This window comes from Macaca thibetana, chromosome X (assembly GCF_024542745.1).
Source record: "Macaca thibetana thibetana isolate TM-01 chromosome X, ASM2454274v1, whole genome shotgun sequence".
In the NCBI taxonomy this organism is placed as follows: Eukaryota; Metazoa; Chordata; class Mammalia; order Primates; family Cercopithecidae; genus Macaca; species Macaca thibetana.
Genome location: NC_065598.1, coordinates 14,475,154 through 14,500,096, shown reverse-complemented (window position 1 = coordinate 14,500,096; position 24,943 = coordinate 14,475,154). Strand labels below are relative to the sequence as shown.

Sequence of the window (24,943 nt, the reverse complement as noted above, 5' to 3'; positions counted from 1 at the left end):
GCAGGCTGAAACTGGCTTAACTTTCCCAAGTCACACAGGCAGTCTTACCTCAGAGCCCTCACTCCTAACAACCATTGTTTCAGTTGGAACAGAAGATTTCTAGTCTGTCTCTTTGGGCCAGGGAGAGAAGGGGAGCCCTATGCTTTCGAGGGCCCATATTGTTCTGATATCAGGAAACCTAGAGTTGATGGTAAACATTTAGGGGAGAAAGAGCTGGAGACTGTTGTAAAGTAACCAATCCTTTCCGACCTAGCTGGAGATTTTCTTGACAGGAGCTCTAGTCTCCTAGAAAATTGTGTCCTCTAGGGACGGAGACCACCCTGTCACATCCCGGGTCAGTATGGTGTTTGTTGGCAGGTTAACATTCTTTGTGGCTCTATTTTGAATTTATCAGAGGGTTGGGACTCTTTAACCACCTGATTTTGTTATCTCCAGGATATTTTTCAGTGTAGAAGAGGGACCTGTCCCATTCATGCTATTTTTATGGAGAGGTAGCTGCCATTTGGGAGGCTGTGTATTTCACTGGTGACAGACCAGGAATCAAGAACCCTGAGAACCTCTAACATCACCATCCTGGGGCTTCCCTGCTGCCCCTCTGCAACACCCCCCAGGTCCCAGGTCCTGAGCACGTGCCTGATTTCAGAATGATCAGTGCCACACTGCTATCTTCCCTGTGTGTCTGGCAGTCAGGCAGACTTCTTGTTAGCCTGCCTCCTGCTTGCTCCTGTCAGAGAACTATGTGTGAATACTAGGATTGGGGAAACTACGTGGCAATTCTGACTCGTTGCAGCTTCAGCAACAGGCTCCACAATGAGCTCTAAGCATGACAGTGGGTCCAATGCTATGTCTGGGGAAAACGAAGAACTACACTGAAGAGCAGCTACACCTGACACGGGGACAAGGAGAAACAGGACACACTAAAGGACAGGCTAACCTGACACTGAACTGCATCTTTGGAGGCCTGCAGTGCTGTCCTTATAGAAATGCAAAGCAGATCCAAAAGAAATTACTATGATCTTGAAAAGGTCAGAGTGAGGTTGAATATTGATTTTCTTTAAGATGCTTTATCAATTAGAGACCAGAGGTTTTTTTTCCTGATGATATTTATTTCATAAATGTAATTATTTTTCTAAAACATATTAAAATAGAAAACATGTTCTTTTAATCAATTTATACAAAGAAAATACCCATATAGTAATAAAAATACTGAAAATATATGAAAAGCACCAGAACATTAGAGAAATTACACTGGCAACAATTCTAGGAATATATTTTTTTGTAGTTGTATAATAAAGTGCTATTAAATCCAGTCAAAATTAGTGGCGATATATAAAAACAGTTATGGTAGTATGAAATTTGAGGCCAGGTTTACCAGCAATCGCATTTTCAGGCTACTTGCAGATCAAGGTAATGATATTTCACTAGTGCTTCCATGGAAAATCGATTAATTTCCATTCCTAAGTGAAAACAAGTATCTAAATCTAAATGTTGGTTCCTTGGTAATTTGGTCATGAATAGGTAATGACATGATTAAAAATAAAATTACTGATTAGAGTACCAAAAATAATCATGCAATTATGATTAAATAAAAACAAATGAAGACAGAATAAAATCAAGTGTAAATATATGATTAATCAAGACAAGTACAAACGTTTAGATGCCTTTGATTTTATAGTTAATTTTCAGTAATCCTGCTTAGTCACATTTAATAGATACACAAACATTAACAGGATATGTTATTAAATTCAACTGACCAGACATTGAGCAAGGATATTTTAGTGGGTCAACATAATTTTTCATATGAAACATTAAAGGGACACCGTTAGGACAATACATTTTCAATCTTGGCTAATTATTTCCTCATTTATTTGCCAAGGAACAGAAAACATATACAACTACTTTGGGATTAGATTATATTAAGGCCAAAAATCTACCATGTAAGGGGAAGCCACTGTGCACACATACAGGGAGATACTGTGCACAGTACTTAGGGTGGACTGCAGTCCGTTTCACAGCTGGAGGTGGCAAACTGAAACAGAAAAGCCCAAATTAAGACAAAGTAGCACACCAGTGTCCTTTTAAGGTTTTATTTTCTAGGCCAATTTTGAAGGAATTCTGTTATATCATTCTTCATAACTCAATTTTGGAATCAACTTCTTGAAGATGAAAGCCAACAACACTACCCTTCAGAATAGTAATAAAATCTCTAAACATGGCTCAATCAAAACTCAACATTTTACAGGCAGACTGTTTTTTCTTTCAAATAAAGTAGATGTACATGTGAAGCAACATAGACCCAAACAAACTGGCCATATTAATGAGAAAACAAACTAATTTCATCGCCTCTGCTACTGCAAGGTGTATCTTGTTAGGATTTTAGGAATACCGGGTGGGTACTACCATATCAAAGGCAGAATATCAAGTAAGTCAATTGGTCCTAGTTTGAAGGTTTCAGAGATCATCGTGAGTTACATTTTTCATTTTTTAAATGGAGAGCTGACACCTGGGCATCTATGTTTCTTTTTATTTTTTTCTTTTCACCCTTCTAGATACTCTAGTATTTTGTAAATTTCCTTGTCATGGGCTGACTTTAACAAGGAACACTTTAAAATCTAAATTTATTATCCTGCTTAGCATCTCATACAACTAACTTTTCAAAACATTTATATCTAACACCTTTCATTTAGAAATGAGGAGGGAGACAGTGCAATTCATGGTCCACAGAGACTCCTCTGCTCTGGAATGGGGGTGAAGATGGGACAACAGAAGGTCAGGCCTTTTTAATAAATTAGGCAAAAAGTTCAGTGTCCAGCTATAGTGGACAACATGAAACTCCATAAAAATGACTGGATAGAGGGACTGCTTGAGACTTTTCTTTTGGGCATTACTAACAGAATTCAAAGAAATTCCAACCACGCTTAGTTTTCCAAATTCTACTGAAATGAGAGTGTTCATAAAAAAGTCTGAGATTAATAAAAGGCAGGCTGTTAAGGAACACTGAGAAACAAGGGTTAAGGTGGTTTGGCATTAAATCGGTTTACATTCCAAAAGAATATTGACCATCACCTGGGAGGAATTCTCAACATTACAAAGTCATGGTTACATAAATTCCTCTATATAAGTATGTTTTCTTTCTCAATATACATGTTCTTCTATATACATAGTATAGAAAAGCTAGTAAGTCAGCTCAGCTATAATAATTCTGTCATAAAAAAGCAGATTACATTTTTTGGCTGCAACAAAGCATGTTACTTATACTTTTCAGTTTAGCTAATGTATTTACACGATAAAACTTAAGCTTTAAAAGTATTCAGATCAAAAGGAAAAAATAAATTATATTTAAACTATTAATTTACACAATGGATATGCTTTTACTTACTTTACTAAATAGCTATAGTCTCTTATAATCAATTTCTCCAGCATTTCTTTATTCTAGCAGTTTATTTTCAAGACATGTATGTGTTCCCCTCTAAGTGCTGCATATTTCCTTTTAGGAAGCACAGATGTGCAATGTTTTTAGTAGCTTGGTAGAGTTTTAGGTCTGTTACTTTTTCCAACTAATGGACGAAGGAGCCGTGGTTCCTATTTGGCACCACTTCTTTAACTGTACAATAAATAGAAGAAAGAGGTGACAAAAGCAAGCAAGAGCATTGTTAAGGAAAGCAGCAGCTGCTGGAACCAGATACAACGCTGAACTTGGTCTTCAAGCTTCCTATTGCTTTCTAGTAAATGACTGAGCTGAAGAGGGAAAAAGGGATGAAAGATTTATATCAATAAAACAGTCATTAATCATGGGCACGACAAACAGGAATACTAGAAATCCAAACACTGAAAGGATGGGGCCCACTACTCTCTGTAAGGCTGGTGGAAGGAGGTGGAAGTGCAACAGGGCATTAGATTTGTTTGGTGGACAGATATGTCTATGCTTATTCTCATTTTGAGAGGTCTACATTTCTAGCTGAGACAGGAGCAGAGCAGTCAGTTCCTGGAGGTACAGAAACCCTTAAGTAGCCTTCAGCTACTCGGAGAGCCCCTCTGTCTCTTTCAAATTTAAATGCACTACTTGGTACTTTTTTTTCTGCAAGACTGAATTATTTGATACTCCCCAAAGCACCTTGTGCTTTGCTAAAAATGGCCAAAGCTTTCAAATGGTTAGTAGATCTCCAAAAATAACTCATTTCTTACACCATTTCTTTTCTTTTTTTTTTTTTTATTGAGAAACGGTCTTGTTCTGTTGCCCAGACTGGAGGGCAGTGGCATGATCACGGCTCACTGCAGCCTTGACCTCCCAGGCTCAAGCAATCCTCCTGCCTCAGACTCCCTAGTAGCTGGGACTATAGATGTGTGCCACCACACCTGGTTAATTTTCAGTTTTTTTGTAGAGACAGGGTCTCGCTATATTGCCCAGACTGGCCTCAAACTCCTGGGCTCAAGTGATCCTCCTGCCTTGGCCTCCCAAAGTGCTGGGATTACAGGCAGCACTGCACCTGGCCTGCCTACCATTTCTGATTTGGCATCTCTTCACAAAGAAGACAGTATTTCTGTTGTGTCTATGCCAAAGGTTTTTCCTTATGTCCGTGAGAAAAAAAGGGATTTCTAATGTTGATCAGCATTAATAACTTTGTTTGGGTAGGAAGAAAGTATACTTACCTGTAGACATATATCTTCACTGGTTTTATCTGACATGTTGAAAGCACTGTCTTTTAACGTAAGAGTGTTTGGTTTACTGCTTTCAACAGTATGGCATCTTAACCTATGAAAATCCAAAGAAAACATAACTTCTTAAAAATGTTAATGAATTTTCTTATAAAAGTAAAATATAAAATGAAAACAGCTAAACACAGAAGACTATGTAACAGAGGTGAAAACCCTCATTCCTCTTCCCCAGGTTCACCTAAGACAGCTGCTCTGTGTATATGTATCTTCCAGCTTCGTTAATTAATGTACGTATAAGGAACACAACATATGGCAGATACCATTCAGTAAAATTCAAATGAAAGTTTTTATATGGTATTCAGTAGAATTCATCAAAATATCTTATGATTTGAAGGAAATCACCCTTTCTAGATAGGAGAAAGGTACTTTCCTTGAGCTTCAGTACCCCACCACCAAGCCTCCCTCCCACTTTCTGCAGAACAGTGATCTCCTCTCACAGTTATAGAAAAGCAAACCATCAGTAATTGGTACAGCAAAAAACAAAGAAAACAAAGCAACTCGAACATAACAAAACCAAAAATAACCCTTCATTTTGAGAGACTGTTTCATAAGAACTTCAAATTAATCTACAACACCTTTTATACCAGTGTTTCTTACCCTTTCAAAACATTCCCATAACCATGTCTTTGAACAAAAGAAAAACTCTTGATAAAAACAGAAAGTAGGCCCTCCTGTAATAGAATTTGAAAATTTAAATATTACATGTAAAAACAAGGCAGGCTGCTGACCTCCATTTGCTTCTCCCTCCTCTGGACCAAGGCTAATCTCCCCTGCTTTGGTCCCCCACACACTTTCAGCCTTCTCAGGAATTTCACTGTTCATAATCTATTTTCATGATCTCTCAGCTAAGCTTTTGAGTTTTTGTAGAGAGGAGGTTTCCCTATGTTGCCCAGGCTGGTCTTAGACTCCTGGGCACAAGCAATCCTCCCACCTCAGCCTCTCAAAGTGTTGGGATTACAGGTGTGAGCCACTGTGCCCAGCCCTGAAGATTTCATTCAACCATAGCCATTATCAGGTTTCCCAGCTTCTCCTCTATAAAGTAGGAAAAATGCCTTCCTCCCTCACAGGGCTGTCTTCATGACTGAATGAATCAGTATGTCGAAAGCATCTAGAACAGTGCTGGCATACAGCAAATTCCATTTTAGTGTGAACTTGGTATCACTGCCCACCGTCTAGTTTCTACGCAGTACCCAGAAGAATCCTTTAAAAAAAAAATAAGCCCGTATCACCTCATGGCTCTGCTTAGCACCGCCTAATAGTTTTTCCTCTCACTCAGAAGTCCTCACCATAGGGACGATCTGATATCCTACTACCTCTGTCCCCATCTCTCACCATGCTCCTCCCTTACTGGAGTCATGAGACAGTGACTTCCTTGTTGTTCCTCCCAAAGGCCAAGCACACTCCTTTTGCATTTGTTGTTCTGTCTGGAAAGGTCTCTGTCCAGTTATCTATGTGGCTTGCTTCAGGGCCTACTCTAATGTCATTGGAATGGCCATCCTTAACTACCCTATAAAGCAAGATTTCTCAACCTTGGCACTATGGACATTTGGAGCCAGATCATTTTTGGGGGATGGGACTGTCCTGTGTACTGCTAGTGGTTTAGCAGCATCCCTATGCTGCCCCCATTAGATGCCCATTGTACCCCATCACCCAGTTGTGATAACCAAAAGTGTCTCCAGACATTGACAGATGTCCCCTGGGGGGAAAAATGAGAACACTCCAATAAACCACAATTCCAATAAAAAAAAAAGCAAAATAAAACTACAATACAGTCTTTTCTCCTTTTCTATGCATCTTTTCAAGAAATTTGTCACAACCTGATATATCTATATACATGCACATACACATATATATCTATATACACAAGTTTTCCCCCCTCTTAAGTAGGATAATGTCCATAACCAATTTTTCTCACTAGATTTGTTTTCTAAAATATATTACAGATATTTTTCCATGTCAGAACAAATAGACTTGCTGTACCTTTTTGAGTGGTTGCAGCACGCTTTAGTGTGGATATACTCAAACGTATCTCACTATTGCTTTACTGGTTACCATTTAGATTCTTTCTTTCCAGTTTTTCACTATTACAAACAATGCTGTAAAAACATTCTAGTATGTAAGGTGAGCGTTCCTACAGGGAGAACTGCTGAGACAATCTGTGTTTGTGATCTGGACAGATCCAGACTCTTGCACTGACCTGCAAGTGAGTTTCTGCTACTAGTGACCTCCTTGAGCAACACCAGGTCTCTTTCATCTGGGCATCCCCAGAGCCTTGCAGGGCACCCAGCAGATGTAAGAAGAAAGGGAGGCCACCTGGTCCAAGGAGGCACTTTTCTCTTTCTGATTCTTCCCACTACATTTGAGAAGAATGTGAGGAAAAAGCTTACCTATGTTCCATCACTTTGTTTCTGGGAACTTCTTTCCAAAACTGAGTTAATTCTGCTGGGCCTGTGCCAGATGACTGTTCCATTTCTGCAGCCATTATCAGAAAACGGTCTTGGGCAGAGACCGTTAAACCTGCATTCCAAAAGGGTAATTCAGCATATAAACAGGAACCTTCAAAGGGGTTGCATATGCATGTGGTTTAAAGCATTATTCTGGAACTTAACATTAAGGAAAAAGAAGAAAATGGAAATATCTTTAAAAAGGAAAAAGTTCTAAAAGTGAGGAATTTCTCCTTTGAAATTCAATTTCAATTGGTGTCAGTTTAAACAATTTTACTTGTTAGAAACAATTACATTTTAATGCTGGAAAGGGCTTTAGAGACCTCTTTGACCATCCCATTTCACATGTGGGAAAACCGATGTCTACAGTGAGGTGAGGTGACTCGTGATACTCCGCTAATTTCTAGATTCTAGCCAGACATCTCTGCTGACTCAGAGCCCAGCTCCAGGTCCCCTTCCCCCCAGCCACACTAAACACCTGCTGTGGCTACTAAGTGACAACTCACCCCCATGGGGAGACACAACTATATCCACTGATGCGCCTGGGTCACAGCTGCTATTGCTTGGCTTGACTCTGTATTTTTCTGGAGCTGTTGTTCTCACCTGTTTATAAACACAATAGTCACATAACATCCTTTGTGCTTTTTTGGGGGGGGAAATGGCTTAAGAATGACTTTTTTAAAAAAAAATTAGCAGTGAATAATCAATAACAAAGAGTTTACAAAGTAACAGTGATGGTTATGCATAGAATAGATTTTTTCCCCACTAACAGGAAGAAAGCATCTCGACCTATCTAAAAAGATACTTGTAAGTCAAATTGTCATTCAGACTCCCTCTTAAATAAAACAATCCATCTGTTAAATATTTATCCTGTTAATTGCCTGAATTTAATGACATAAATTCACAAAAACAATGCACATTAGATTGCATGTAATTAATACAATGGTGTTCAGAAATTAAAAAACAGTAGATAATCAAAGCACATCAGGAACATCCTGGTGGTTACGTCTAAATTAAACAGAAGATTTAAGGCAGGAAAACCTACAATATGGGGTAGACACGGACTCAGTCTTCTTACACTTAATGCTCAGTATCAGGTTAATATCCGATATAAACTACACTCCAGAATATACCACACTTGGGGAAAGTGCACTATCAATTTTATAGTTTTATGTTTCACTGTTATTATAAATTAAATTATTCACATAGTAAAGAGTAATTTTTCTTGGGTTGTTATTTACAACAAACATTAAACCCTTGTATTAACTTAGACATTAACCTATTACTGCACATAAAAATTCAGATACAGAGCTCAGGGAACAGTTTTTGATAAGCTATGCCACTTGGTTAGAACCAGAAGGGAGTACTACATACCTAAAAATTGTCATAAATTAAAACACTGTACAAGTTCAAATTTTTCAATCTTCCAATTAGAACATGTCTAAAATCACTTTCCATGTCAAATTCTCAAACATAATTTATTGTATCTTTGAGATATTTACCTTAAATGCCACTATATTTTTAGTTACATTTGTCAACACCATTAAAGTTTTCTTCTCTCCGGATTCTGTATTTCCAAAATACAGTTCTTCTGCTGGGCTAGGGAGTGAAAAAAACATACAACATTTGTAATAATCAGAACAAATGACAATCTAATCATTAGCCTGAAGAAAAAATATTTAGTTAATATTTTAGGCTCATTTGTATAAAGGCATTTCACCAAAAAAGACTTACAAAACAATTACCCAATACAATTTTGTATTTTAATCTTACTGATTCAATGCACATTATTTAAAAAGTCCTATGGTTTTCCCCCAGATCAAAAGCAAACCAGGAAGAACAGAAGAGAGAATGACGAAGGCTCTGATTAATCCTATAATCAGCACTATCTTAAGGTGCACTGATTTAAACTATTTGGAAGGTTATAGATAATAAAGCAAAGAAGATATTGCTGCTTCAACTTTACCTAATTACAAATAATTAGAATAAGGCATATTTCTATACACCAACAGGAAAGAGCATAACTTAAAAAGAAAGATGATTAGGAATGTATTTAACAGAATAATTTCTTACTATATAGCAGCTTTTCTAAGTAATAGGGAAGGAGAGAAATAGACATAAAAGTAAATTTGGGATGGGAGCTGTAGGAAGAACTTATTAAACAGTAAAATCAGTGAGCTTCAAAATTTAAATTTTACTATTACTTTCCATTGTAATGCCTATGACCTAAAAAATTTTTAAAACAATTCAAGCAAAGTTTGTGTAGTTTAATTACACTATCCAAATTGTATCAGGTGGCTCAAAACGATGGGAAGAATAGTGTTTTTGTTTTATATAAAAAGGTGAATAATTTAAAGTGGATTTTCAGCGAGCCCTTGATTTTGAGATACATCTTTAAATAGGTTAATTTTATATCAGGAATGTCTGTACCTTGGGGGTGTTTTTTAATCTAACTAACACATGTTTTTAAGAATGAGCTCTCCCAGGAGGGCTTTGCCTAGTTTTGGACAAGGTGGTAAATTTACATGGTTGCTGGCTTCCTTTTAGAACCCAATCTTAAGTAAGTCATAGAAAAACACAAGGTTATGGATCTCATTGTTCTTAGTAACCAGCACAAAACTGTGAGCAGCTCCAGGAAGACAGAGGTTGGTTAGGTCCTTGTGTACGTGTAGGAGCAGCTGTGGGACTTCACCGGGGGCGGAGGAAGGGAGGAGCAGAGCCTGATATGCAGTTGAGAAGCTGTCTGGCTTTCTCCCTAGCCTGCTTTTCCTGTCATACCTCTACAATTACAGGCAAGGACCTATGATGTGACAGGCTTCCAGTGAAAACAGAATGTGTAACTTCCAAATAAGTAGGGAGAAAAAAGGGAACAAGTAAACGAACAGAAAAGATAAACTACGAAGGGAGAAAATGGGAAAGAAAAACCATGAAAAATAGAAAATGCATGTGCATCTGTCTCTCTTGTTTGTTGGCTTTCATACACACAGATGGCGGAGATAAATCCAAATATAACAGTAATCAAAATATATGTAAACAAACTAATATTATCAATTAGAGAATGTCAGATTAGATTTTTTAGAAGTCTGGCTGTATTGTTCACACGAGACACACATAAAGCAGCTATATAGAAAGGTTTCAAGTAAAGGGACAGAAAATGCTACATGAGATCATAAAGTTGGTGTAGCAATTTAACGTAAGGCAAAATATATTTACCAACCAAAAACATCAGTGAGAAAAAGGTCTTTATACACTTTATACAATGCTGAAAGAAACCTGGAATCTTTTGAATCAAATAACCTAGCAGAAAAACAGAGATGTCCTGAAGTTTGGCTTCAGTCACAAACCTATTTTTCTAGTTCATCTTTGGCTTTTGGAAAGTAAAATCAACAAATCCTTCGTGTCATTTCTGGCATTCCCGAACTTGGGCAAGTCTAATAGTATCAGTAATGTGAGGAAACTACTGCCATTCAGATTGACTAATATATAAATATTTACTTTTGTTATCTGATATGTGATGAGAGCCCTTTAAAGACACTCGACATAGTAAAAGAAAGGTAGCTAAAAATATCCACTATGTCTGGAAACCAAGGTAATTTTCAGATAACTCTTGGTTTTATATTTCTACAGTTTCAAAAACCAAAGAGAAGTTTTCTTAATTTTGTGGCTCCCTCAAGGTGATCAAGATACGTTATAAAATTATAGCTAATAAAATATTTGGCGATTACCTGATGTGTAGTAAGGGGCCTTTAAACACACTCAATGGTTTCTTGAAAGCTTTCATTTTTGAATCAACTTTTTCATTTTCTTCTGCTTTGGAAGTAGATTCGGTTGGGTTACTCTAAAGACAAAAAAAAAGGATAACTATTTAGCATATATTAACATGACCATTAACATCTATTTTAGTGCCTACATAGGTTACTGTAGAAAACACAACATGGCCCTTCCCTTAAGAGTCTTTAAATTTTTCTAAAATATAACATTGTATTTATCCATCTATCAAGTTCCTGATTACCTGTAAAAAGAGTGACAACTACTAAGTGCTCTTTTAAAAATTAGAGAAAGGAACTAAATCAAAGTTGTAAATTCATTACTTTTAGACAAATAAAAAAAATTCAGATAAAACAATTACTTCTAGATGTGTTTTGCTAGTCTTTATACAAAAGCATGGAATCAGCCTTTATTTTATTTTGAGACAAAGTCTCACTCTGTCACCCAGGTCAGAGTGCAGTGGCACAATCATGGCTCACTACAGCCTCGACCTCCTGGGCTCAAGCGATCTTCCCAACTTAGCCTCCAGAGTAGCTGGGAATGACAGGTGTGCACTATCACATCTGGATAATTTTTTATTTTTTGTAGAGACAGGGCCTCCCTATGTTGCTCGGGCTGGTCTCAAACTCCCGTGCTCAGGCGATCCTTCCACCTTAGCCTCAGAAAGTGCTTGGGATTATAGGTATAAGACACAGGCCCTGGCCTGGAATCAGCCTTAAATACACTAAAGTGGTGCTTCTGGTTAGCTAATCCCATCCTTTCTCTTTCTTTTTACACACAAAAAATGTGGAAGGGTAGCAGGTTAAGCGAATTACCCAAAATCACATAGCTGGCTAGTGGCAGAATTGGGGATAGACCGTAACTTGTGATTCAGTTTCATTTTATTTATAAAGTTACCTTTTTAACAAGAGGTGTTTGTTCTTCGTTAGAAATTGTTTCCAATGTTTCTTTGCCATCACTTTCTATGTCCTCTTTACTTGAAGTTTCATCCTCACTGGTAATAGGCCCATTCTCACACAATGGGGTCTGGAAGTCATCATCTACTAGTGGTGGATAGCTATACTTGAAAGGATCCTAAAAGAAAATAATTTCACATGAGCCTACTAAATGGTGGGTGGAGAAATAATTCTCTTAGTAGATTTACAGTTCATTACTTTGGCCAAGAAAATAGACTTAATTAGATCACGAAATTTAAAATAAAGGAAGTATTTCAAACCAGAAAGAAAAGCAGCAATAAGTGGTGTGGGACAACTGGCTAGCCATCTATACAGAATCACCTTAGATCTCTAGCTTGTTCTCTACACCAAAAAGAATTTCAGATGGATAAAAGCTTTAAATGTATATGTTGTGTGTGTGTGTGTTCTTAAGAACCATATAAGTTCTGTAACAATACAAAAGAGGGATATAGAATACACTGAAAAAGAATGAAAACTCTTTTGAATCATAAAGAAGTTTTCAACGTCACTTATAATTAAAGAAATGCAAATTAAAATGACAATGAAATATTTTTTACCTGAGACTGGCAATGATTACAAAAATAAGAATATGCGATGCTGGCAAGGAGGTGGTTCAAGAACTCTCATACATTATTGGTAAACAGGCACAATCTCTTTAGAGGAAATGTGGCAACAGCTATCAAAATTAAAAACTATACCCACTGATTTTTTTTCTAGGAGTTTATTCTGTATGCATTCTTGCTGCACCCATACATCAAGTGTTATTACAAGGATATTCACTGCAGCAAAACTAGTAATGGCAAAAAATTAGAATACAATGATCACTGCAGTCCTTTAAAAGAGGAGTGATTAAATAAATTATGTTATATCCATCCACACAATGGAATATTTTGGAATGGTTTAAAAATGAGATAGACCTCTGTGAATCAATATGGTATAACCTGCAAAATAAAAGATGTGAAAAAAGCACAACTGGACAATATATATGGTATGTGACCATTTGTGTAAAAAACTGTAATAGATAACTCCAGAGGGATAGAAAACTTAATGGTGACTGCCTCTAGGGAGTGGCGGTGGGCAAGGACCTGGGAAGGGAGATGTAGTTTTCATGGTACTGTTACACTTTTCAATCTCTGGTACTGTGTTTACTTTATTAAAAAATCATGTATATGTATTACTTTTTGAAAAAAAAAACTTAAAAATTAATGTTAAAAAATAGTCCTGCTATAATTTTGACTGTAATTCTGAAGAAATATATCACTAAGAACAGAGAGGGAAAATAAAATAACCTTTTCTATACATAAAATTAATATAATTTAAAATGTTATGAATTATATTAATTATAATTATTTAAGATACAACAATTTTATGAGCAAGTTATTAAAAATAAACAAAATCACATTTTAAATCAAGCATAGCACCTGAAATGAAGTGTATTTGGTTTTTCTAGGTGAAAATGTGAAATAAAGCCTTAGAATAAGAAAGAAGCAGACTTCAAATTAAAAATACTGGTTCAGGTCTTTTCTAATCAAAGACAATCAACAGAAGGACATATCAAAACTATTCCTCTTGCTAGTTCTGATTGAACACAATTTTGCCAGGCAGGCAGTATAAAAAAAAGATTGCAAAAAATCAAATAAGTGAAATATTATCAAGTTAACCCAAAGCGTACCAAGTCCATAAGTTGTACAGTTTTTTTATGAGTAGTAAAAATCAGCTCAAAAAAATCTTGACAGTATATGCTTAACAGTATCTTTTTAACTAAAAAGACTGTTGAACAGCAAACAATTGGAAGCACACTGAAGACACATCAAGAGGAAATTCACTAACTTATGTCTAGATAGTAGAATGCCATGTAGCCATAAACGAGTATGAGCGCCTGCTACATACTGATTTGGTATAAGACATGCTGTGAAGAGAAAAGCAGGATGCACAGTAGCACATAAATGCACTAACTGTTTAGAAGAGATGAGAGGGAGGAAGAATTATATACTATACTTGTTTATATAGGTAATACATATCCCTGCAAATTAATATAAGAAATTCAGCTGGGGAGGGAATATGGTGATTGGAAATAGAAGTAGGAGGAGATATTTTTACTGAAGACTTATTTCTCATTATTCTTCTGAATATTCTTCAGTTTAGAACCACATAAATATATTACCTATTAAAAAATAAAAAATCAACAACTTTAAAACTTTAAAAATGTGTGTAACACTACTTGCTATTTTGAGGGTATCTGTGATACTTCTTTGTATATTATGATACTACTTTTCTTTTTTCCTTGAGGAAAGTATACAGCCTAATGTGTCATTATCCAGTATAGTTTTATAAACAAGTTTCAAATATTATACTTACAGTTCCACCCATGTGGGGAGGCAGGTATTCTACACTGACATAGTCCTGAACTTCATTTTTGCTTGTAAACTTCAACAAGCTCACTGCTTCTGGACCAAGCCAGGTTTTCACAATTTTGAAAGCAGCTGAAGAAAAACCAGTCACTTCATTAAAATTATCTTCATTCCATTCTCAATTAATTTACCATAAATGCTAACCCAGGTCTTCTGAAATCAGTTTGGGCTATAATCTGTTAATATTTATTTTTACGTGATGTACTTAATTAACATTCTCTAATTTCTGTAGGCGTTTACATTGTGGCTCTCCCTTATGGGTTTCAAATGTTCTATGAAGATTCAGGAAGATTAAGCTACCCTGATATTCATTAATAAGCTTATCAGGGTTTTGGCCTCTGAACAAATCCATCAATGATCCCAACTATTTAGATTTCCAGACACTGAATCAAACAGCAATATGATTCAGGAAATAACTGCACAATAGTATGGAAAGAGTCATTTACCTTATGGTTCTCATAAACTCTCTATCTGAAAAACCTTCTCAAACAGCGAGTCAGAAGAGAAAGAAAGAAACAGCCCTTCTTATTATGAGTGTGAGCTGGATCCAGACTTCCTTCCTAACCCTACACTTCTCTGCCTCTCTCCCAGGCTTTCAGTTTATATAATTGTGGGGAACTTACAGAATCTCAAAAATAAACTGGTTTAAAAAATTTTTTTGAGACAGAGTCTCACTCTGTCACCCAGGCTGGAGTGCAGTGGCACGAACTGCACTGTTCTGTTGTCAAACACAGCTGTTTGGTAATTATAATCTTGTTCTGTCATGTAATTTCTTATTTATGCTTAATTTTTAAACCTAATTTTCACTGTGACAATCTAAGTACATTTTTAAGAAATTACAATAGAAATACTGCATTAAATTTGCAAAACTGTCAATTAAAAACAACAGAAAATAAGAATAGCATGATAAACATTAGAGAAGTATCTTTTTATTTTAGCTAACTATAAGTTTTTTTACATAACATTTAAATTTTCATTAATTTCAATTTAAAATGTGAGTTGACATATTTGAAACTATGCTACTTTAATTAATTTGATAAATCTGATTTTTCATGACTTTACTGATATAATTTACATGTCATAAAATCCCCCTTTTATATATAAGTCAATGGTTTTTAGTATATTCACAGAATTGTGCAACCACCACCACAATCTAATCTAGAACATTTTCATCACACCAAAAAGAACCTTCATATAGCAATGTCTCTTTATGCCTCCTTCTCCAAGTCCTTAGGAACTACCAATCTATTTTCTGTCTTCATGGATTTGCTTATTTTGGACATTTTACATAAATGAAACCATACAACGTGGCTTTTTCTACTGGCTTTGTTCACTTGGCATGTTTTCAAGGTTCATTCATAATGTAGCATGTATCAGTACTTAATTCCTTCTTATGACTGAATAATTGTCCATTTTATAGATATGCAATATTTGCTTATCCATTCAGCAACTGATGAATATTTAGGCTGTTTCTACTTTTTGTTATTATGAATAATGCTGCCATGAACATTTGTGTACAAGTTTTTCTGTAGACATATGTTGTCACTTCTCTTGGGCATATACTAAGGAGTAGAATTCTGGGTCATATGGTAATTCTATGTTTAGCTACCAAACTGTTTTCTGATGTGGCTGGACCATCTTAACATTCTCAGCAGCAGTGTACGAGGCTTCCAATTTCTCCACATCCTTGCCAATACCTGTTATTGTGTCTTTTTGATTCTAGCCACCCTAGTGGGTGTGAAATCATACCTCACTTGGTTTTGACTTGCATTTCTCTAATGACTACTGATGCTCAGCATCTCTTTATGTGCTTATTGCCCATTTGTTTATCTTCTTTAGAAAAACATCTATTTAAATCTTTCACTCATTTTTTAATTGGGTTGTCTTTTTTTTTTCTTTCAGAGAGAGTTTCACTCTTGTTGCCCAGGTTGGAGTGCAATGGTGCAATCTTGGCTCACTGCAACCTCTGCCTCCCGGGTTCAAGCAATTCTCCTGCCTCAGCTTTCTGAGTAGCTGGGATTACAGGCTTGCGCCACCATGCTCGGCTAATTTTGTATTTTTAGTAGAGACGGGGTTTTACCATGTTAGGCAGGCTGGTCTCGAACTCCTGACTTCAGGTGATCTGCCCACCTCAGCCTCCCAAAGTGCTAGGATTACAGGTGTGAGTCACCATGCCTGGCCACTTGTCTTTTTAACGTTGCATTCTAAGAGTTCTTTATATATTCTAGAACAAGTCCCTTATCAAATGTATGGTTTGTAAATGATTTCTTCCATTCTGAGAATTGTCTTTTCACCTACTTGATAGTGTCCTTGAAGGCACAAGTTTTCCATTTTCATGCAGTCCAATGTTATCTGTTTCTTTTGTTGCTTGTGCTTTTGTTGTCATATCTAAGAAACCATTGCCCAATCTAAGCACAAGGATTTAATCCTATGTTTTCTTCTAAGAGACTTAGCTCTTACATTTAGGTTTCTGATCTATTTTGAGTTAATTTTTATATATGATGTGAGGTAGGGTCCAACTTTATTCCTTTGAATGTGCATACCCAGTTGTCCTAGCACCTTTTATTTAAAAAGTCTTATTTCTCTACTGAATTGTCTTGGCACCATTGTAAAAAAAAAATCAACTGACCATAATAAACACTAGGGTTTATACCTGGACCCTCAATTCGATTTCACTGATCTATATGTTTATCCTTATGCCCATATACGGCCAATGTCTTGATTGTTGTAGCTTTGTAGTAAATTTTGAAATCAGGAAGTGTTAAATCCTCCAACTTTGTGTTTCTATTTCAAGATTTGACTATACTCTGGGTTTCTTGCATTTTCATATGAATTTTAGGACAAACATATCCATTTCTGCAAAAAAAGGCAGCTGGGCTTTTGATAGGGACTGCACTGAATCAGTAGATCAATTTGGGAAGTGTTGACCTCTTACCAATACAGTCGGCCCTCCATATCCACAGATTTCACATCCATGGATTTTTGATTGACCAACCACAATTGAAAATATTAAAAAATAAATAAAACCAATATGACAAAAATATAAATGAGAAACAATAAAGTAGAACAACTATATAGCACTCACACTGTGTTAGGGAGTATAAATAATCTAAAGATGATTTAAAGTATATGGGAGGAGCCAGGTGTGATGGCTTATGCCTGTAATCCCAGCACTTTGGGAGGCTGGGGCAGGCAGATCACTTGAGGTCAGGAGTTCAAGACTAGACCAGCCAGGCCAATATGGTGAAACCCTGTGTCTATAAAACTATAAAAATTAGCCAGGTGCGGTGGTAGGTGCCTGTAGTCCCAGCTACTTGGGAGGCTGAGGCAGGAGAATCGTTTGAACCTGGGAGGCAGAGGATGTAGTGAGCTGAGATTGTGCTAATGCACTCCAGCCTAGGTGACAGAATGAGACTCATTAAAAAAAAAAGGAAAAAGGTATACAGGAAGATGTGTGTCAGTTACATGCAAATACTATACCATTATATATGAGGGACTTGAGCATCCAAGGATTTTGGAGTCTGTGGTGGTGGCGGGGGAAGGGTTCTGAAACCAGTCTCCCATGGATACTTTAGAGAGACTGTATTGTCTTCCAATCCATGAACAAGAAGTCTTTTTATTTATGTAGGTCTTGAATTTACTAAAATGGTGTTTTGTAATTTTCAGTGTCCTTGTCTTGAACTTCTTTTATTAATAGAAGTGGTAAGAGCAGACAGCGTTGTCTTGTTCCTGATCTTAGGGGGAAAGCATCCATTCTTTCCCTGCTAAGTAAGATGTTAGCTGTGGGTTTTCATAGATTCAGGTTTTTCATATATGCCCTTTATAGACAGGCAGAGGAAGTTCTTTTCTGTGAAGGATTAGCCTTACCCAAAGAGAGGTCTGGCCTTTGCCCTCAGCTTCTGAGAGGTAATCTTCATGCCTGATAGGATTGTCTTCGTCTGGGGGCCTTGAGTGACAATGGAACAATATGACTTAGGGTAGGAGCTGGCCATGGAAGAAAGACCAACAATGTGATTCAGGGTAGGGGTTTGGGTTACACGGTATCAGTAGACCTTGGGGGAGACTGAAGACTAAGATCAACCACATGGGCAATCAATCATGCTTACATAATGGAGTTCCAATAAAAACTCTGAACACTGAGGCTTGGGTGAGCTTCCCAGGTTGACATACTCCATGCACACTGCCACATATTGATGCCAGTGAAGTAACATGCTCTACATTTGGTACTTCCCTGGACTCTGCCCTACACCTTACTTTCTGTGGTTGACCTTAATCTAAATTCTTTCCCTGTAATAAACCATAATTGTGAGTATAATAGTTTTCAGTGAGTTCTCAGAGTCATTCACTAGAATTATCAAACCTAAGGGTAATTTTCAGCACCTCCTGAACTTGCAGTTTGTGTCAGAAATGGGGGTGGTCTTGTGTGGACTACTGTGGTTTAACTTGGCAGTTGTTTCAACTCTTTGCACCTTATGTTGCTAGTTTGTTGAGTACTTTTATCATGAGAGGGTACTAGATTTTGTCAAATGCTTTTTCTGTGTCTCTTGAGATGATCACATCATTTTCCCCTTCATTATATTAATATGGTAGATTACATTAGTTGATTTTGATATGTTGAGCCCACTTAGTCATGGTGTATAATCCTTTTTATATGCTGCTGGATTCAATTTGCTAGTACTTTGTTGAGGACTGTTGCATCTATTTTCATAAGGAATACTAGTCTGTAGTTTTCTTTTCCTGTGATGTTTGATATTATGGTTATACTTGCCTCATAAAATAAGTTGGAAAGTATTCCCTCTTCTTCTATATTTTGGAAGAATTTGTGAAGGATTCATGTTGATTCTTCTTTAAATATTTCACATAATTTAGCAGTGAAGCCATCTGGGCCTGGGCTTTTCTTCGTGGAAAGGTTTTTTGATTACTAATTCAACTTCCTTTTTATATTTCTATTCTGATTCTTCTTGAATTAGTTTCAGTAGTTTGTATCTTTCTAAGAATTTGTTAACTTCATGTAGGTTACCTAATTTCTTTGCATATAATTATTCACAGTATCCCCCTATAGTCCTTTTTATTTCCTTAAGGTCAATAGTAATGTCCCTTCTTTCACTACAGATTTTAATAATTTGAGTCTTTCCTTTTCTTCTTTATTAGCTAAAGGTTTGTCAATTGTGTTGCATTTTTCAAAGAACCAAGTTTTGGATTTGTTGATTTTCTCTATTGCTTTCTATGTAACAACTGACTTTTGCAAACACAAATGAGAATGTACATTTAATAACATTTAATAACATTAAATTTATAGTAATTTTAAAGTTGGTCAAGATAGTTTATCAACCAATGGCTTTTTCAAAAAAAATTTACTAAAAAATATATCATGACTGTCAAAAGGGTCATGTCACTACAGTGATTTGGGGTGAGTTTCAGACTGATTCCACCTTCCTTCTCAACACCTGAAGCCCATGAGAAAACCTAGACAAGGCCTGTGTTCTGTGACACACCTTATCTGTGCATGTCAAATTCAGGCTTCTGACTACAGTATTACCTTAATGGTTGAATATTTTGAGGCTGTTGTTAATTTTTTTTTTAAGAGAAGGGTATCATTATGTTGCCCAAGCTGGCCTCAAACTCATGGGCTCAAGTGATCCTCCTGGCTCAGCCTCCTGAGTAGCTAGGACTATAGGTGTGCAACACCATGCCTGGCAAGGCTGTTTTTAAAGAAGACTAATGGGTGCCCCCAGATCCTGGGTATAGAATTTTAGCCCTGTTTGCTTAGGAATAGCCTCCGAGTGCTCTAGCTTCAGTCTCTTAAGAGTGCATGCAAAGGACAATATAAACATTATTTTAAACAATTGTAGAAATATGGCTAAATTGGCAAAGAAAATTAGACATTTTGTTTTAAGAAAGTATAAATATACTCACCATTCATTAACCAAGGCATATCAAAGATCACTATTTTTGCTGAAAGATGAAAAAAAATTCATTGAATGTGAATCAGTACCTCTGTAATAACATCACTTATACTGGCCTAGAAAAAACTGGTCATCTAAATGTAAGTAAAAACTGAGCTCATTGTCTGAGCTCTAATTCAGTGAAGTGTATAGTATCATGAATAGTATTCCATGTGGTGCTGGAACTGAACTAGCATGTCACAATGGTGAGGTGCCAGCCCAGGAGGAGGACTTGTGGGAAATCAATAGTGCACTGTCACTGTCCTCTGGTAAACAGCCTATTCTTTTGTCATTCACTGTGTTTGTTGTTTGCAGGGAAGTACAAAAGAAAACAGTTAAGTGGATAAATGGAGTCTTTGGATGTGGCATGTCATAGTAGCGCTGAGGCCACTGAACTTTAAAATCATTTCCAGTTCTAATTTATGGTTTCAATTACAATTTTCTAGAGATTCTATTGTTAAACCAGTCTCACAGTTGCCCCCTCCCCTTTTAATACATCACTACATTTTCAGAAGCAAAAATTATTTCTAATTTACATCATGAGCACCAGGAAGCTAATAATTCCAAAGTATACAGAAGTATTATTTACACATTGAGTTGAAGATACTAAACAGCCCTATTAACAAATGAGACAACTGTGAGAAAGAAACAGAAACTGCAAAGAAGATTTTTGAGATTCAATTCATTCTTCTATTCCAGAGGAATCAAAATGTAATTTCACTCTTTTCTGAGCAGAGAACCTCCTAGAGTTGTTGCATTTATGTAGGACAAGTAAAGTACATATAAGGAAAAAGGCATCTGTGAAGAGGCACCCTGGTGCTTAATACCGCAGTCTTCATCTGGGATATGCTTAAAATAATGCGGACTCAAGATTTTAAGATACAATAGTTATTCTTCATGACAGATTTTGAAGAATAATCAATTAAGATTCCACAAAATTCAATGTCTGCAAAGCTACATTATGTAGGTAGAACATATATATATATATATATATATATAAAATCTCTAGTTAATTAAGATGAATCTATATAATTCATCTTTATATAGATTTATTAACTTTTTAATAGTTTTCTCAAAAGAATCTCAGATGTATTTTACAAAGTAATAATAATATTTATACTATTGATAAGTGGCTCTTCACAAACTCCTTTAGATATTTCAATGATCAAGTGGGTATTTTTTCATTTTGTCCATAAGAGCAACAAACTAAAACTATGGGGTAGTGATTTCCTACTGACCAATGACTGGCACTGCTCAGGAGGCCTTAAGGAATCAGGGTACATGCCAGATACAGGAAAAATCCATAAGGAACCTAAGATAGTACAGGTTCCCCAAACTGGACACTATTGATCATTCTTTTCACCTAAAAATATTCATGAATACTCTCTCTGAAAAGATGAGAGTATAGAGCTAGGGGTGGCACTGACTCTTGATATCCATTATGCTTTTTTGTCTATTCCTCACTTCTCATTAACAACAGTAAAATCAATATGCCAAATTAAGACAATTTAGGGATTTTATGCTAAAGTCACCTGAATCACGAGTCTCAAAAGACCCAATTTGCTGTTTTCTAGGAGTATGCTCAGGCAGATCTGTAAATTCCCATTTTCTGATGTCCCTGTTGCCTCTCTTCTGTCTTTTCACTTTTAAACCATTGGGGTTAAATATACTTGACTGTTTATGTGAGTTGGCATCTTGGCTTCCCTAGGGGGAACCCATCATACAAATTCAACAAGTAAAAAATGGACTATATAAGGTTTAGGAGTTCTTCATTCAGGTAATTAATGGAATAGTCACAATGAAAAACAAACAAACTCCAAATGCCAGATTCAAATGTTGTACCTTCTAGTCAAGTATTTTCTTAATGACAATTTTTAAATAGCAGTTGGTAACAGTATGCTTTACATATCAATACTGCTTATCATACAGTGTACTTTATCAGTACTGCTTATCTGTTTCATATAATAAATACTACTTGAAATGAATTTCTAAATTGAAATATTAGTAAAAATGAGATAATTTTGAAATAAATGTATGCTTTTATGTACCTATGTGTGTGAGTGGGTGAGTGTGTTATAGGATGCCATACATACGGTTTAGAACTTAAACTCTTAAAATTAACTGTGAAGGACAATGAATACTTATGAAAAACTGTCCTCTGTATGTGTTAGAATAATGTCTATGAGCATATTTAAAATTCTTCATCAGAAAACAAAGTTTCAGGTATGAAAGTCTATAATACTATAAGGCTCCACAATTCTCAGACATTGTCTACAGTTTCAATATGTTATATTTTTATAAAGGAGTAAGTTACTTACAGAGGTATTTAGGGTAATAAACCTTAAAGCAGTTGATGATAAAGCGTACAAAGTCCATGTCCTAAAATAAAGATTAAATCTTTAAGACTGTCCACATTAGATAACTTAAAATTGCACATTTCTAAAGGTGAGAAATTATTAAATACAAATGAGACAATTATTAAATTCTTTAAAAAGTAAGCTCATATCTAAATATCTATATTCTCAAGGATTAAGGTTTTAGGTCATTAAGCTATTTATAATAATCAGCCCTAAAACTGACTTGAAGAAACCAGATGCTTAGTGATGTTTTAAAATTATTCACATTACCTCAAACTAGTTACGTACTTCAGGCTGCTAAGGCAACGGGGCATAAAATGGATCTAAAAGCAATCTCCACAGAGAAATTCTAAAAATCTGTTGAATAACTAAAGAATTACTGAAACAAGTAAACAGTTTATAATCAGACTACTTGGGATGATAATACACATGTATGTAAATTCTCATATATTTGCTTTTTAATCCTAATTTTTATACCTCATAACAGTGTCAATAAAATATGTTTTATCAATCTTTTTTTATCACAATACTTAATCTAATCACATTGGCCTGCTGTATCTATTCCACTTCTGGCTTTTTTCATTTTATTTAGAGACCTATAATTAGTTTTTCAGTTTATATTCCAGTGTTGTTCACTGATTCTGATTTCTGGGAGACTACAAACATAGCTATCTGGTTGGTTCTACTGCTTTGAGCACAGCAACAGTAAATTAGGTCATTAAGGTTATTATTTCCATGGGTCATTTTACTCCATGGCCACATACTGATTCACTAATTCTGATTGGCCATCTTATAAAGACTGTGGAATGAAAGATATAACCAAGCAAACTGAAATCCATCACAATTACTGGAAAGGTGGGTTGTCCTAGAGATGAAAGTTTCTAAATTCATCCCTGGAATGTTAGTTGCAGCATCTTTAATTGCAGTAAACTAAAAGTAAGCGTCCTTAACTATCTTAAGTATTTGTTATGGGTATATATATAATAATACCTGTGTGTGTGTGTGTGTGTGTGTGTGTATGTATATATATAAATAAAATAATACCTTTGTGTGTGTGTGTATATATATATAAAATAATACCTTTGTAACTAATCATTATAGCCACTGTGCATGGAGTTTTCATAATTGGTAGTTAAGTAACAGTCAAAGAAAATGGCTGAAAAGAACCAGTTACATAAAAATTTGGTTACCTCGTTTACCTAGTTTATAATTTATGGCCCCCAGAGATTTTTGTCTAAATAGTCTTGGTATAACATTCTTGTTTCTATCATTTATTTAATTGAATATCCTTCTTCGTAAAATCGTGAGTTACTGCTAATTCAAGTGGATATGATAAGATGTCACTGGTATATTCTATTAATGGGGACTACAAGAAATAGCTCCATCAACCCTATTGCTCAGCATTATATAAGGAAGTTTTCGAGGCTGTTATTTATTATCTTGTAAAACGTCCTTTTGAGGACCCATGAAAGACTTTCTAGTTCAAGTATTAGGAATGGATATACTTCTAAGACACTGGTTGTGAAGGATGGTTGCTGAATAATTTTAAATGATTACATTTCTTTCAGCCAGGCAGCTGAAAGCTTAGAGCCAAACTGGTGTCCCAACTCTAGCAAATGATTTTCTTATTTTTTGCCTTGAGATTTTGTAGACATCTTTATAAGCTCACTTAAATTCTTTGTGAATCATGAAAGGGTCATTTATAAAAATAAATTCTTCAGCAAGATTCAAGTATTTTAAAACATTAATAATGACTTAAATTCTTAGCAGTGCAAATACACCTTATTTACAAATTAAAGATGGTGAGATAATTATGTAGCTTGAAAAAATAAAACAGTTCAAGTCAATTCTCTTTCCTTATACTTGGCAACAAAAATATTAACATTTATTCTTCATGATTCTGGGTTATAATTAGGAAACTATCATATCCAAAGGATAAAAGAATCATGATTTATTTTTATGGCATATTTATTTATCTAGGCAAATTGATTTTGATTTTGGATATAAAATAATTTACTCTCTCTAATTTAAAACCCATTGACAAGGAAACTAGGTTGGAAAACTCCAGGGCATCGGATCCTTGAAAAATAAAAAGAGAAATAGAAACATGAAAAAAAATTTGTGGTCCTGCCACTGCAAAAAAAACTCTTGTTAGCAGTTCTCTCTAGCCTATTTGGTGTTTGTTATAATGGCTACAGTTTCCTTTGTTGGGCTATGTATCGTATAGTATACATGCATATTACAGTATGTATAATCAAACAGCTTTTTTCATCTCAGAAAAATGTGTGCTCTCCAATATTACTATAAATTCCTTATAAACAACATTTTACATAGCTATATATATTC

The 24,943-nt window shown here is 35.6% G+C and overlaps 1 protein-coding gene across 2 annotated transcripts in view; it reads right to left on the bottom strand.

Moving 5' to 3' along the window:
* Nucleotides 1–1,243: 1,243 nt before the first annotated feature.
* MOSPD2 (motile sperm domain containing 2) overlaps nt 1,244–24,943 on the bottom strand; it is a 51,796-nt gene continuing 28,096 nt past the window's right edge. The window contains exons 6-15 of one of the 2 annotated variants that reach the window (XM_050775151.1): nt 22,559–22,619; nt 20,212–20,250; nt 14,243–14,367; nt 11,826–12,002; nt 10,886–10,998; nt 8,663–8,759; nt 7,667–7,763; nt 7,104–7,233; nt 4,651–4,753; nt 1,244–3,738 (exon numbers count right to left, since the gene is read on the bottom strand). In XM_050775151.1, the coding sequence (XP_050631108.1) occupies nt 3,601–3,738; nt 4,651–4,753; nt 7,104–7,233; nt 7,667–7,763; nt 8,663–8,759; nt 10,886–10,998; nt 11,826–12,002; nt 14,243–14,367; nt 20,212–20,250; nt 22,559–22,619 (1,080 nt within the window). In that variant the 3' untranslated portion in view covers nt 1,244–3,600. The remainder of the gene's footprint in view (nt 3,739–4,650; nt 4,754–7,103; nt 7,234–7,666; nt 7,764–8,662; nt 8,760–10,885; nt 10,999–11,825; nt 12,003–14,242; nt 14,368–20,211; nt 20,251–22,558; nt 22,620–24,943) is intronic. The other variant, XM_050775152.1, reaches the window with a different exon arrangement.